Source organism: Fusarium flagelliforme, assembly GCF_020744385.1.
Source record: "Fusarium flagelliforme strain FIESC 12 MPI-CAGE-AA-0113 chromosome Unknown B0J16scaffold_6, whole genome shotgun sequence".
Classification (NCBI taxonomy): Eukaryota; Fungi; Ascomycota; class Sordariomycetes; order Hypocreales; family Nectriaceae; genus Fusarium; species Fusarium flagelliforme.
In genome coordinates, this window is record NW_025763508.1 from 242,133 (window position 1) to 256,516 (window position 14,384).

Consider the following 14,384-nt stretch of genomic DNA (forward strand, 5'->3'; position numbering starts at 1 on the left):
CTAAAGCCTACTGTTCTCCTCCTGCTCATCGAACAAATGCGCCTTCTATTTGCAATCTTTAGTCTCATTGTTACTGGCCAATGGAGTTCTCCTGCTCCTTATTCTAGTTAGCTTCTACTTATTTCCGGTAGCCCGAAAGTGAGATCATCGGAGTGGCTAAAACGGCTATCTCCAGAAAAGAAAAACGCAACTAACCTCCCACATTATTTCTCCCTCCAAATCAATCAAGATTTCTGTCCAGAGCGCCACCCTAACAATTTAGCTCGAACCTACACCAACAGAAATTCCCAAATGACCTCCCACACCTAGGTCTAGCGGCTCATTAGAGGCGGGGTAGCCACAACGCTCAGCCATTATTTAACAACCCGTTTCCCTTCCCCAGACTTCTGTCGGATCTGGGCCTGCAAAATGGCTAACCATGGTGCGCCGACAAGCCCAGAGAAAATCGCCCTGGAGGCTTGGTCTCAGGGATGTATGATTGGTGCGCTGATTATTATGATTGGTATTACTCTTATTAATATGCGGCGTGGCGTTTTGCTGCATAAGCTTATTTTAATTGAGGTGAGTACGTCAACCTGAGAGGTTTCACCTTACTGACTGGAACCAGTTGCTCTTAGCTATGCCGAATGGCTTTTTTACGTTCTTTAAACCTCCCGTCTGGGGCTGGTACCTCTCTTCAACAGTCATATTTCTTATAATTTCTTGGAATCTGCATAACGTCATTTCGTGGATCAAGAACAAGCCTTTCCTTACAAAACGATATAATGCCATCTACATCGGCACGATAATATTGGTCCAGCCGTACTGGGTACTCGAGATTTACGCCAACTTCACTTATTTCAACCCACCTTACTCTCGTCTCTTTTCTACTACCAGACCTCTGGAAGCTCTATGCCGGTTTGTGCCTCAGGATCAACTGATGGAAAGAAACCTAACAGTGGTAGCGACCCGTGGTGGATATTTACAGCTCTCAACCTATTTTGGAACATCAAATATCGCTACGAGTTTAGATACATCGAACTCATCCGCATCTCCCCTCGCTTCGGCCTCCTTCTCCTAAGCATGACCATCAGCATCATTTTCATAATCATCGACCTTCTTGCCGTTACACCAGTCCTTCCAATCGGATACATTAATCCATTCTGGAAATTCTCTTTCATCTTCAAATGCTTCACAGATACCATTGTTCTCGACGACTTCAAGACCGCCCTTGATAAACTGAGTCGGTATAAGATGGAGCAGAATTATCCATTGCCGTTTAGCAGGCCTGGGAGTCAGACGGGTATCCAGCACAGATCGAGTCTGGTTGACTTCAACGTTATCTGTCCTGTTGAGAGCTCGGCTCTGGTGACGGTGGAACATTTGGAGAGGGCGGATGGGGATTCAATTTCGAGTCCACGGAGAGCGGTGAGGGCGTCAGAGACAGGCCTAGGGGGTAGACCATATTAATACCACAATTGAAACATATTTTGATCAAAACACTCGGGGGATCAAAGCAGGTTTGAAACTGATCATCGATTGATCGCTTTTGGATTCTTGAAAAATTGCCGACTACCTTTTTTCTATCCTGACTCGTCTGGAATAGGCCGTCTGATGTATCCAAACTGGCTCTCAAGCCGAGTCAGTTCACTTCCCGGGATCATGTATCCTTTGAACAATTCCTCGAAAGTTTCTTTGCCCCGGCGACTAAATCGCGTCTTTCTCTCCTCCGACGACATAGCCCCTGCTTTACGTAGCTTCTCGTCCACAAGACCAGAGCGAAACCTGCTCGAATCCCAGAAGATATAACCTAGTTCTTGCAAGGGTGACATCAAGTACCCCCAAGTATCGATGCCCAAGTATTCCCTGTGGCGATTCGGTAAGCCGAACTGTGTCCAGCCCAGATTATTGCAGGACGGTTCGTCTTCCCAGATGGAGAACGGGTCATCTTCCCAGCTTGCCATGTCCTCCTCTCTCTCCTCGCTTGCATCTGGTGAGTGATTCAAAGCTTCTTGCAGGAAGTCGCGGAAATTGGGAGAGTTGGACCGAATGAGCCTTGAGCGTTCTTCCTGGTCAGCCCGTATCAAGTCGTAGACAAAGTCCAGACCCAAAGAGGCTAAGTAGCTGATATTATGGTGGATTTCAGATCTGTTGTCGGAAGAGAACATGGAAAGGCGTGTAAGGTCGAGATTCCTAAAATGCCGGAGGTCTTCTTTGACACTGGTATCTCTTGAATCATCTTTTGACTCTTCAGACAACTTTGACGTTTTGGGTACAAGAACACTCTTGACGACTTCGGCCAGCTGGTCCTCAATTTCGTCGACAAAGTCGCCTATAAGAATAGAAAAGTATTGCTCCACGCAAACCATTTCCTCACACTCCCAAGGATAGAGATGATTGATAAATAGGTCAAACTGTTCGCCGGCAGAGAAATTGTGGTTCGGTGACGGGTCCTCCCATGGTCGCGTATCATCAGCAGGGAAAACGCGCGAGTAAAGACCATATCTCAGAAACGCTCGTTGAAGTCTAGTGACCTCATAGCGACTTGGTGTGAGAATAGTGTCGTCGAGCCCAAGATCGTCCACACGCTTCAAGTATTCATTAATGAGAAACGATAGACGATTGTAGATTTTGTAAAGCTCAACGAGCTCTGCTCTACCGGTGGGAAAGTCAAATGAAGAGGATTCATCAAAGTACTTGTCCAGGAATGATGAAACTCCAGTTCTGGTCGCAGGTGAAGGGGCTTGATAAAGAGCAAGCAAATGTCGTTTGTTGATGATAGGTAGAGTGTTCTGAATGACAGCTGATAGAATGAGTCGTGATGTTTGGTTGAAGACCCGCAAGCAGACTGGTGAAGCTGAAATCAGGTTGTGTAGGCTGCGAGGAGATTCTATACTTTGTAGAATGAGCGATAGTAGTTCTGGTGCCAGAGACTCTACAATCATTGTTACCTGATAGTAGAAGGGAAAGTGCGAGGGTGAAATGTTCCTGTGAAGTGAAATTAAATTGAGTGATGTGGAATAGGCTACAAGAATAAGCGCTGAGGTTGGTGTCGTAAAGATTCACGTGATGGCAGCAAATGCGGGACAATGTAACCCGGCGGCTAACCAGCCTCACTACTAACGACTCTATGAAAGAGTCGGAGTTCTACCGCGAAGCATACGACACGAATTATCAGAATTCTAGTCCTCCTCAGTCTCGTCCCGTCATACAGGCCTCTTATGACGGTTATGGCTCCTCGTCTTCAGTTACACCTGGGCTTCCTCGACGGACTCCCGTTGATCCCCGTCCTGTTCCTTCTCAATCCTCTCGGTCAAGGATTCCCACAGCAAGTGAGGGTTATGGAAGCTATTACAATACCGGAAGAAGGAGCTGAGTATTGGGCCACTGTATTAAGCAAGTTGGATTGTTATTTTGTGCCCGCGCTTGCTGTATTGAGTTTCTTGAGCTTTCTGTCTGGTATCCATCGTGCTGGTCACTTTATGTGTGCGCATTGGCAGCATAGTTTGCCTATTTAGCTTAGCTCTTGTTATTGTTGATTTGTACCTTGTTGTTAATATAATGCTTTTGTAAGACATGATGTCGATGAATCACTTTATGCCAGCTAAGGTCGGCTCTTCTTCTAGTAACCTTCAGACTAACGTTCACTTAGAAGTTGGCTGTCAAGAGCAGAGCGGTAAAAGAAGTGTCACGTGAAGTAGTGTAGTATATTTAGAACTGTATTTAAAGCTATTGCTGCCAAATAGCTGCAGAGTCAATCTCTGGTCCTCGCAACACAGTCTTCCCATATATGTGAACTGACTCTCTAGGTCCATTTCCCCCACTCAATGGGATTGTGACTCCCTTGAACCTATCTACGAGTGTTCGTTCACTGAACCTCCCGGCCTAATGCTCAAATGGAACCTTGTTTGCGGCAGGCGGCGTATAACTCCAAACAAACCATATTCTCAACATCAAAAGGGCTAAGACTATACAGAAACAGACTGTAATTCCTCCTGTCATGATAAATAGGTGGTCCAGTCTTTCGTGCATATCGAAGTAACGCCTTATGCAGACCTTCCTCATGAGTATCATCAATTGAAAATACGTTTTGGAGGGTAGTGCGTTTGTGCGGCGAAGAGGTAAACATGGTGGTATCAAGACCGAGTCCCTTCAAACGAGCCAGGTATTTTGTGATCAGATAGGAGAGGCGCTTGTAAAGTTGATAGCGCGCAATCTGCCATGGTGTGTCGCCGTAGCAGCGCAGCATATAGGCATAACGTTTGATATAGTTTTGGATATAGGCGTCTGGCCCAATTGACCGGGGCCATTTATCCCCGGGTTCGGGCGCTTCCATAGCGTCATGAATGTCTTCCAAGAAGTGCGTTGATATGGTATTTCGGATGACGACAGGTAGAACAAGCTTTGACGCTGAATTGAAGACACGCAGACAGGCTGGTGATGCTGAAATTAGGTTGTGGAGGTCGGGAAGGGAGTCGCTGTTTTGTAAGATGATGGTTAGCAACTCCGGTGGTAAAGATTCGAGTGCCATTTCGTCGCATGAATGGATATGGAGAGGGGGAAATAAAAAGGTTAAGAGAAGGAAGGGGGCACCCATGTTTTATTTATAATTGGGACATCTTGAAGCATAGAGTTGAGTTTATTCGGGATATGTTTAATACTGAAAGTTACCGGCCCACTGACGAATAAGATTAGTGGAGGCATCGGTATCCCTCCCTTCATACAAACCTTATATGAGAGCAGGAAAGAGGAACGATTCGTGCAAACATTAGAGTTATGAGCCTTCAAAAGTGTACTCTCGCTGAGGAAACCTTTATTCTCAATGCAGCCAGCGCTGCCATTTGCTAAATGATGAAAGATTCCTAAACGATGACACTCTGGACAAGGTGATTAGAGCCACCTCGGCTTTTCAGACTATCTCAGGCTACTTGCTAGACAGCTACATTACTTCACGATTGAATTGGATCGTTTACTCTGGACGGCGTACAAGCCCATCTGTTCCTTTTGGGCTTCATTGGGCCTCAATTCTAACAGACAAACACAAGTCGGTTGATGTGCAGAAACCTGACAGCACTGTGACATTCCCAAGCTCCCAACAATGTCGAACCTTCTATGACTTGCTGTCAAGTAAACCGGGCGACCAATGAATCAACAGGCGAATGAAATGCAACTTCAGTGACTTTCCAACCGGCAGGATAGTGTGTACTCGGAATGTATATAATACTTCCATCCCCCATTTGATCAACAATCTTCTCTCAAACTATCCATCTACACAACAACACGGTAGCCATATCTGACCAAGGTAATCACAGATATGAGCTTAAGCTCTGACTAGCCGCCACAAGTGCGAACAACTCTCAGTCACTACTTTACCACATGCATTAACTGCCAAATGATCGAGCGCGTCTGGAACGAACTCACTTGCGAGACTGAAATGGCGAAGCGTTGTTGTCTCTCCTCCCCTTGAACGGGGTTCAAGATGGTGTCTTGCTTTTTGATGCACTGGTGTCCGGATCTGGTCATTGTTCCGAGTTTCATTGAGACCAACGAGGGATCTTGCCTGTCAAAAGCTGATGGTGTGGAAACGCGGGGCTGAGTGTTATACCAGGGTCTCTATACGGGTTAGCTTCATTAATTGGTTCTCTTTTCTGCTCCTGGGTCTGGACCCTGCATAAGGACTTAACAAGATCCTTGCTGGTATCTTTATGACGGTGATATTACGTGGGAGGCATCTGAATCTGGTTATCTATGGTGCTGTGTTAACAAGTCTTGATGCTTCTTGGTATTATTTATAGCTTGCAAAAAAGTAGTTATTTAATAAATAAACTTTAATAATTGTTCTTATTATCTTACATAATATGAGAAAATAACATGTTTCCTTTGCATGTTTTATAGCATCTGAAATTATCTGGCTATAAGGTCAGAATGCGGGGAGCAAGTTGATACATCGGCAATTGTAGAGGTGGATCAGGGGACCTCGTCAGCTTAAAGTAGCTTCATGAGAGATAATAACTTCAAGTAGAATAAGTATATATTTTTTCTTTGTTAGTCTAATAAATAAATTTAATACACTTCTTTTACAAACCTATAAGAAAGTCCTGTTTTCCTTATTAAAGTACCTATAGGGTTATGCCATTTATCACTGAAAACAAACAGTCTCTAAGTTATGATGATAACCATATGCTGGACCTGACAGCTCCACTGACCCTCCTAATACCTGCGAATCTACCGCCTTTTGCGCTTCGTTTTTGACGTATTGATGAATGAGGACGCAGCTGCAGTCGACATGACTCAGAATCTCGGATTTGAGTTGGAAAACTTGCTCAACAAGGTCATTATACTGAGAGGACAGTTGTCGATGCTGGTCTTCTAAGGATTCCACATATAATGCTAGGGCGTCTGTTTGATGCTGTGAGCGACCACGATACCTGGCGGCAGCAGATCGATTTCGCTCTAGCCTATTCGAAGCCCTCCCATTCTTACTTTTGTCTACTTTTGCACTCGCTTTTTGTGAGCCTCTTTTATCAGAGATCGGCCGCCTGCCTCTGGGCTTTCTTTCGTGTAATATGCCTCTAGCTGGTTCCGGGGTCGAGGGAGCACGATTTAGATCTGACACTGTCGGGTAGGCTGGGTTTACGTGGTTCTCCTGGTTTCCAACATAGGTTGGTGTGATGTTATAAGCCGTAGATACTTCTTGTGCAGGACAGTCAGGTTCGGAATACTGCTGGATTGTGTATGATTCAGGCGGTTGTTGTATAGAACTTAAGACCGTACTACTTGCGGCAGTCTCAGGAATTCCAGTAAGGTTCGGAAATTCAAAAGGTATTGTTGAGTAATATGAATCTTGAGTACTTGTTGATTCTGTAGTAAGAGATGTTGAAGACAGAGAAGCCCAAGACGATGGATGGATGTAATACTGTGTAGTCTGCCATATAGGGTAGTTGTAAGACTGCTCCGCGATGGATTCATCATTTCCAAAGCAGGAGTGCATGTAAAAAGGATCGGTATGTAGTGGGACTCCTGCGAATGTCATGATATTGTGGTGTGGGGTTATTAGCTGGTCGCTTGGGTACGTATGGTGGTGATAGGGTTTGATTTCGTTGCTTTTGAAAAGAAAGAGCGGAGTAGTTTCAGCCACAGATGAATGGACGGATCTGAAAGAAGCAATAAGCTGGGAACAGAGTTAATTAGTGCTCAATTTTAGTAGAAACCTTAGCTGAAAGCTCGTTGTTTAGACAGGGAAAACATTCTGTTTAAATAATTGGACATGTTCCTTAGCTTACAATAAGAGAGTATCTATAACATCTTGTACAGACATGTGTGGAAAGCCTGGGAAACTCTCCCTCCTTTACCTCAGAACGAAACCCATCTCTTGGGTAACTTTCAGCAAGCCTCTTTCTGAGGGGTTGACAGATCTCTGGCTGGGTTGCATTAGTGCCTTCTTCGTACCGCTTAAGGCTGAAAATCATGATAAAACTGGCGTACTGTGGCTGATCTACACGATGGATGTTACGTCTACAGTCATTTATCAATATTCTGAGCCTTTTTTGCCTAAAATGCTACCAGTAACACTAAACCCTGTAACCCTAGACCCTGCATGGGTATCCCTAAGTGTAAATATGAGTTATATACAATATTGGAATGGTTAACATTGCATTTTCTGTTCCTGGCAACCTGCATAAGCTAAAGGGAGTTCAAATCTCGTCATATCGGGCTTGTGTTGGATAAACCGTTACCGCATTCGCACAAGAGCCAACCGGCTTACAGTATGTGATTTAAGCCTAGAGTCATACGTCAAACTCACTTTTTCTGTTCCTGGCTACCTGCATATAAGCTACAGGGAGTTCAAGCACATTATACCAGGCTTGTGTTAAAAAAACTGTTATCACATTTGCACAAGAGCCAACCGGCCTACAGCATGTGATCTAAGGTTAGAGTCATACCTTAACATTGCTTTTTCTGTTCCTGGCAGCCTGCATATAAGCGAAAGTGAATTTAAATCTTATCGTATCGGGCTAGTGTCAAACCCGTATCGTGCTGTCAGTTTGAAACACTAGTTCTAATCTCACAACATCAATGGACAAAATTAATAAATATTCGCAGATGTTCTGGCGACGATTATATTCATAACGGGTTTGTCAGATTCTTTCTCGACATTTTGTCCCGAGCCCTCGTTAAAGTTAAGAAATGGCCGTTTTGCATTGCAGCGTGTCCGTCAGATGCGGAGTGTACGTCCTTGGCACGAGGTATCATGATGTATCATGATTGGCGCTATTGCGAGGAAGAAGTCAACATGCAAAAGGGGCGCTGAGAAAACAATTCCCCTGACGCCTGGTTGACGTAAAAGTACACAAGCTGCCTAGTCCTGTCCTGAAACCTCCTGCATAAAATGTCTCATTCCACAGTTGAGGCGTTGAAAGCCATCACAACAGTCTGTCACAGTGTGTAAGGCCAAGCCGTTTAGGGGCTAATACAGAGCTAGTTAGGCTCAATCTGCATCTTACATCATCCCTTTGATACGATGCGCACGGTCCCCTTGTTATTGTCGGAGCCGCTGTCACCTCCGCCTCCGCGCGTCCACCCACATTAGCTCGTAACGAGCAAGACTGTATAAATAACGAAACGTGGCAAGTTGGAATAGAAAACTTTAATTTGGATTGATGGAGTCCCTTTTCGTTTTTCTCGCTTAATTAAAAGTTATTGCTCAAATGCTTCTTAGACCCAGGACCTATAGTATGTAAGAGAGGATGGCGCAGTTCATTTTGGCAGTTGTTAGTAAAGTGACAGGTCATATTGTTACACCCTGCCTTTCATGCAGATGATCGGAAAAGGATTACAACCCCATCGACCAAAGGGAACCAACACCATGTGATAGAAATGGCATTATTGCTTATAACTGCCAAATGGGGTAAATGTAAACAACGCGGTACGCCCTAAGCTGTTATCACGTTGATGAGTATTCAAATGAAATAAGACCATGGGGTACTTACAAGATAAGGAGAGCCACGAAGCAAAAGTTCCAATTAGCGCTGTTATCACAACAACAACAGGGGTCCTACAGCCGCTTACAGAATCTTGTGGCGCTGTTGCGGGCACGAATCTTAACAGAGCTCGTCCTTCATCTGTCTCTGTCTCATCGTTTCTAGTGCTATCCCAGGTATTAATTGATCCGCGTACCCGGAAAATACGTCTTTCTTTTGCCAAGGCGCTATTGCCAATCCAGTGTGCAATGCGACCTACCTTGCTGTCAGACTCACCAAGCGAATTAAGTTAACAATCAAGACCATTAAAATATTCTGCTAAACTGAGTATACTCAACCCATTATATGAGTGCGTATTGATCAGGGAATCAACATGCCGATAATTGATATTGCGATAATAGCGGGTTTTACAGGGGTTTGGAATGACAAAATATGGGATCTGTTGACTTGCATTACAAGAGCATCACGTGGCAGGGCAAGGGCTACAAAGTCGTATTGACCCTTAGCTCGCCCATCAATTCGCTAATTCAAAGGTCGATGCGTTGACGTAACATCTACAACAACCCTGCAAAAAGGGACATTACATGCGAACGTACCGATTGGACTTACAGGGATAGAGTATTGTGTTTCGTTTAGTTAAAAGCCAAAACACGTACACTCCGCGTCATAACGCCAAATGGATTTCAATTCAATGACTAACGACCCCTGTAGCCCGTCAGGTCATTTTCACCATGTACCATGTTTGATATCACATCAGGTCAGCTCCGTGCGCTTTGTCGTGTCTAGATTAACACACATTGTTGAGTCAATCAGCTTGTTTCTGCAAATTCCAATATCCTTCCCACCGATGTTATAGGGTTTCCCTTTTATCTTAATGTTTATACTTCTATTTTCCTACTTCTAGTTTCCTACTCCATGTAGGATTTACTGAATGCTTCGCAGACCACTATTATTACGCTTGGAATATTATCTATTCCATGTTACAGACCTAAGCTGATTATGTACTCATGGGTCTTCGATCTAAACTCTCTTTCCAAACTCTCACCGTCAAGTTCTTTATTCTTCTTATATTACAATGAGATAATAGCCGCATTTATCTGGCTAGTCCGTCGCTACGTTGCTTTTCAGTATCACATCAAATCCATTCAAAAGGTAGTATATATGTCATGGAGGTAACTAAGGAACAACCTACCGCTTGTATGTTCCAATGCGATTGGAGATCATGCACAAAGGTAACTCATCTTTACTTTGAGATTTCCAAATGCAAGCTAATAGTTGGCATAGAGCTTCAAACGTAAGAGCGATCTGCAAAGACATTATCGAACCCATACAAATGAGCGACCTTATCCATGCCCCCTTCCGAAATGCGAAAAGAGCTTTATCCAGCAATATGCCTTGACCGTTCATATTCGAACACATACTGGAGAGAGGCCGCATCAATGTCAACAAACCAACTGCGGAAAACGCTTCTCTAATGTACCCATTCACTGATATCTTCAACTTGACTGAACACTAACCAAGTTCTAAAGTCCTCGAGTCTCGCCCGCCATAGACGTGTCCATATGGGCATGTATCCATACAAGTGTGCCTATGATGGTTGTTCCACCAGGTAAGATAAGGAACGTCTCGGTCTACGCTAGGTGCTAATGAATAAAATAGCTTCCGTAGAAAGTCTGACATGCTTGAGCACCAACGCAGATTGCACAAGGGAAAGCCGAGCCCCATTAGTATTGCAGACAGCCACCCCTTGGATTTACAAGTCAATGGTCCTAATTCTGCACCCCTGCGCTCCGTAATGACCTGGTCGCCTTTTGGTATTGTTTTTACGGACAAAGTAATTCCGCACGACCAGCTATGCCTCGCAGCTTCAGCTGCCGACTTCAATCAGCAAATTTGTGACTTGCACATGTCACATCAATGCCCTACTCCACGCGATTTTCCTTCATCTGTGCCTCATGAGTTCCTGGACCAACTCATGCCTAACTGTCACATCAGTCCTTCTACATCCCATCCATTCGCGGAACTACCATGTCGAATTCACTCTTTTACCGACCAGGGCAATCTGGAGGTTACAAAGGTGATCGGGGCTGCGCAACCTCATTACCAGTTTCCTCTACCGGTAGAAAGGTCTCTTATAGAGTTATCAGATCCAACCCTGGCCACCAAAGCCTCATTAAAAATCAGCCCTTGGACACTTTCTGCAACATTGGTTTCTAAGCCCGTGGGTCAGGAACACCATAACGAATATGTTCTTGAGAACCCACTTGAATACAGGCAGTCTCATCGCGCAGCAGCATTGACTACACATGTATTTATTCCCCCCAATCAATGTCAATGTGGCTGCAAGGGGCCCGTTGATCGAAATCTTGAAGCATGCTATTGAAGAACTTGGTCTCGAGCCCTGATCTCCGGTTCTTGACCATGGGCGGTGAAGGACACGCCTGTTTTACGGCCGCTGCAGATGATATTGGCGGGGGAAATTGGCAGGTTGTACGATATGTGAGCGATTTAGGGGGCCAATTAGAGGTTCCATTGGAATAGATTTGACAGGTCTTGTACGCCAAGCAATTTCCGATCAAAGCTTTACGTAGGCAGGGAAGTTAGGCTATTATGTCTTCGTCAACCAATTATATAAAGCAAAGCCCATTATGCCTCATGTCCAAACATGAGCTGCTCAGACCAGCAGCCACAGGTATATACGGCTCTCTGTTACTATCGTACCACATAAATTAACTGCGAAAGATCGAGCGCGTCTCGGATGAACAGTAGGAAGCAGACTACAAGCGTTCTGAAGAGGTTTGCAAGTATTGGGAAGCTGAAAATGCTGCCAGGTTTGCTGCGCAGATTAAGAGAGAGGGAAAAGATAATAATCCACCACAGAGAATTGTTGGAGAGGGATGATGGAGAAGAAAGACTAATACTTAATTCTGAGTAGCCGATTAAAACGCAGAGGATTGAGAGGCATTTTGCTGCGTGCTTGTAAGGTCTCTGCTTTCAACTATCCCTAGGGACTTACTGACCTTGTTAAGGGGGTGTGGTTGTCGTTGTAGGTTATTGATGTAGGTAGAAAGAAGAGAAAAAGCTAGATCGAAGCAAGGAAGGCATTTATCCTGTGCCTAGACCTTATGTATAGGGTAGGGTAAAAAAAAGGTCGTGTGGGCACAGGAGTCATAATGCCCTTGTGGAAAGTGTGAATATCTTCACAAACCTTATCTGATCGCTGATCAAAACAGACAGTTGTGTTTGGGTCAAGGGCTAGTCCATCCTGCCTAGAACTTCAATCACTTTCGGTCCATCTGGGGCCGAGACCATCTGTTGTCGTCGTGGTTCAGACTATCTGTCGTCTTGTAACAATCTTCTTTTGCTAATTTAGAGAACAGTGCATTCTCTAGCCCTGGCTAACATCCTAATAGGCTAAAGTTTAATTGTTATTACCTTGCTACGGAGATTGATTGGGGCTGACGCTACTAAACAAGCTCCAAATAACACACCGCTATTTCGGAGATCATGTAGTAATCTTCCTTATAAGCTTCGAAATCAGTCGAATTGCCACCATACTACAAGGTTAATTCATCTCAACACATTATCTCTATTATCACAATGAGTATTCCCGCACAGCTTAAGTCAGTCACAAGAACCCGACGGTTTTGGACAGACTTCTTTTGGATTAGCCATGCCGATGAGGGATACTACTGGGATAAAGCGGAACTTATATTTCCGGTAGGGCCAGACTTCAGTTTGTCAGTGGAGATTGACAAGTATATCTCTACGGTTCAACTTCACTTCAAATGACAAACGAAGAAGCACTTCCTCGGCTACGACGATAACTTCCATTGGCAACCCTATACTCTACGCTGGTCAGAACTAGAGGCTATCTGCCAAGCGGTATCTATCACAGACGAAAGATATGCGCATCCAGGACTTCCTCTTTTGATGCTCGCTCGGTTCACACCAATATGCGTCGGAGACGATGTTGACCATATAATACAAATGCTGGTACAAGCGTGGACGACGATTGGAAAGGATATCCTGACAGACGATCAGGTCCGCCAAGTAATTGAGAGATTTGATAACAGATACATGGAGTTTTGCTGGCATTATGACAGCTATAAAAACTACTGGTGGATTGGTAAGGGTCTGGATGCAGAGACTGCGAACAATGTACACACATATCGCAGAGGTCGAGATCAGGACCAGCAAAAACATTTCCCTAATGAGGAGTGGAATGCATTCATCTCTGAGGGTTACCGCGTTATCGAAGAATCTCGCCAAACTCGAACTGCGCAATTTAATGCACCGGCATATGGAGAGAGCATGCTAGAAAGGTTCAAACCGCGTAAGCGCTATGATCTCAACATCACCCTCGAATTGGAAACAACAGACCGCCCTTTAGATGAGACCACAGTAACCTGCCTGCTCAAGACTCTCGAGGCCATCCTGCAAGCAAAGTCCCTTGGCAAATCTGGAACGCTCTATAAAGAGGGCACTACGATTGCGGGTAACCACAGGGTAACCAAGCATAAACTTTGGATAAGGATTATGGAAGAGCTATCCTTAGGAAGAGCGATCATGAAACAAATGCTGTGGTGGCTACGCGCCCCTTTATCGGCCACAATCAGTGACGACTCGAGACCCGATGACCCGCTACAGCAGTTAGACAACAAGAACACCGATACTCTACAGGAAATTTATGCTGGTATATGTCAACCAACTATTTCAAGGTTTAACAGCGGGGTTACCCATACACTCTCGATTACTTCCCAGTCTATATTGCAGTCGGCCAAGGTGCTAGGCAAGGAAGCACACATCGCAAGCTCTCCTATCTCGGGATGGTTAACTTTGGAAACTAACGATGGTGGAAACATTGAATTCTGTTTTACAAAGTTTCCAGAAGGGGTTGAAGTAGGGGAGGAAAACACAGGAGTTATAGTTATTCGGAATCCTAGCCCAACAGCGACGATGGTACTGCATCGCTTTATGACTGAGACAGGTATTGTGCTTTTACCGATGCTCCTCAGCGCAAAGCTATTATCGGAGGATATAGTCTGTCGATGGAGTCGATTTCGTGTCGTTGGCTCAGAAGAGTTACATCGTATACTCTCTGCAGGGGCTTACGAATGGTGGAATGAAGGGGCGCTGTGAAATTACTAGAACTGCTGGCCAAGTAGCTCTTTGTTGCAACACATGCAGTTATATCATATGTATCCCACATTAATATTGACTCCCGACTCTTAATAAATGTAGATGTTTTAGAACATTAGCGGCTAGTATACTCGAAAGATAGTGCCTATTATTACATTTTGAGAAATACCAATTACAGCCCGGACTCGAGACTAGCTGTAATTAAGTCATCGTTGTCGCACCGTGGATGGTGCTTGCAAGAGATTATATTGCTGATACAAATACTTCATTGGACCAGTTCAG

General features: G+C 44.6%; 6 protein-coding genes across 6 annotated transcripts; 3 read left to right on the forward strand and 3 right to left on the reverse strand.

Annotated features, from left to right (window-relative positions):
- The first annotated feature begins 10 nt into the window (after positions 1-10).
- Positions 11-1,501, forward strand: B0J16DRAFT_346224 (uncharacterized protein). Its single transcript, XM_046128413.1, has 3 exons — positions 11-561; positions 608-897; positions 945-1,501. Exons 1-3 carry the CDS (start codon positions 409-411, stop codon positions 1,447-1,449), a joined length of 948 nt encoding a protein of 315 aa, XP_045979629.1. The 5' UTR covers positions 11-408; the 3' UTR covers positions 1,450-1,501.
- On the reverse strand, positions 1,502-2,924 carry B0J16DRAFT_374159 (uncharacterized protein; the record flags this gene model as incomplete). Its single annotated transcript, XM_046130586.1, has 1 exon — positions 1,502-2,924. One exon carries the CDS (start codon positions 2,922-2,924, stop codon positions 1,563-1,565), a length of 1,362 nt encoding a protein of 453 aa, XP_045979630.1. The 3' UTR covers positions 1,502-1,562.
- A 947-nt stretch (positions 2,925-3,871) lies between these two features.
- Positions 3,872-4,510, reverse strand: B0J16DRAFT_322541 (uncharacterized protein; the record flags this gene model as incomplete). The annotated part of the gene is made up of 1 exon (XM_046125716.1): positions 3,872-4,510. The coding sequence occupies one exon, from the start codon at positions 4,508-4,510 to the stop codon at positions 3,872-3,874; it is 639 nt and encodes a 212-aa protein (XP_045979631.1).
- A 1,554-nt stretch (positions 4,511-6,064) lies between these two features.
- B0J16DRAFT_364028 (uncharacterized protein) lies at positions 6,065-7,162 on the reverse strand (the record flags this gene model as incomplete). Its single annotated transcript, XM_046129911.1, has 2 exons — positions 6,186-7,162; positions 6,065-6,098 (listed from the first exon to the last, which is right to left on the reverse strand). Exons 1-2 carry the CDS (start codon positions 7,010-7,012, stop codon positions 6,065-6,067), a joined length of 861 nt encoding a protein of 286 aa, XP_045979632.1. The 5' UTR covers positions 7,013-7,162.
- Positions 7,163-9,711: 2,549 nt separating this feature from the next.
- Positions 9,712-11,605, forward strand: B0J16DRAFT_290401 (uncharacterized protein). The gene is made up of 4 exons (XM_046124253.1): positions 9,712-10,192; positions 10,245-10,436; positions 10,490-10,569; positions 10,620-11,605. Exons 1-4 carry the CDS (start codon positions 10,127-10,129, stop codon positions 11,341-11,343), a joined length of 1,062 nt encoding a protein of 353 aa, XP_045979633.1. The 5' UTR covers positions 9,712-10,126; the 3' UTR covers positions 11,344-11,605.
- Positions 11,606-12,536: 931 nt separating this feature from the next.
- On the forward strand, positions 12,537-14,189 carry B0J16DRAFT_346227 (uncharacterized protein). The gene has a single exon (XM_046128414.1). The coding sequence runs from the start codon at positions 12,894-12,896 to the stop codon at positions 14,100-14,102; it is 1,209 nt and encodes a 402-aa protein (XP_045979634.1). The 5' UTR covers positions 12,537-12,893; the 3' UTR covers positions 14,103-14,189.
- The last annotated feature ends 195 nt before the right edge of the window (positions 14,190-14,384 follow it).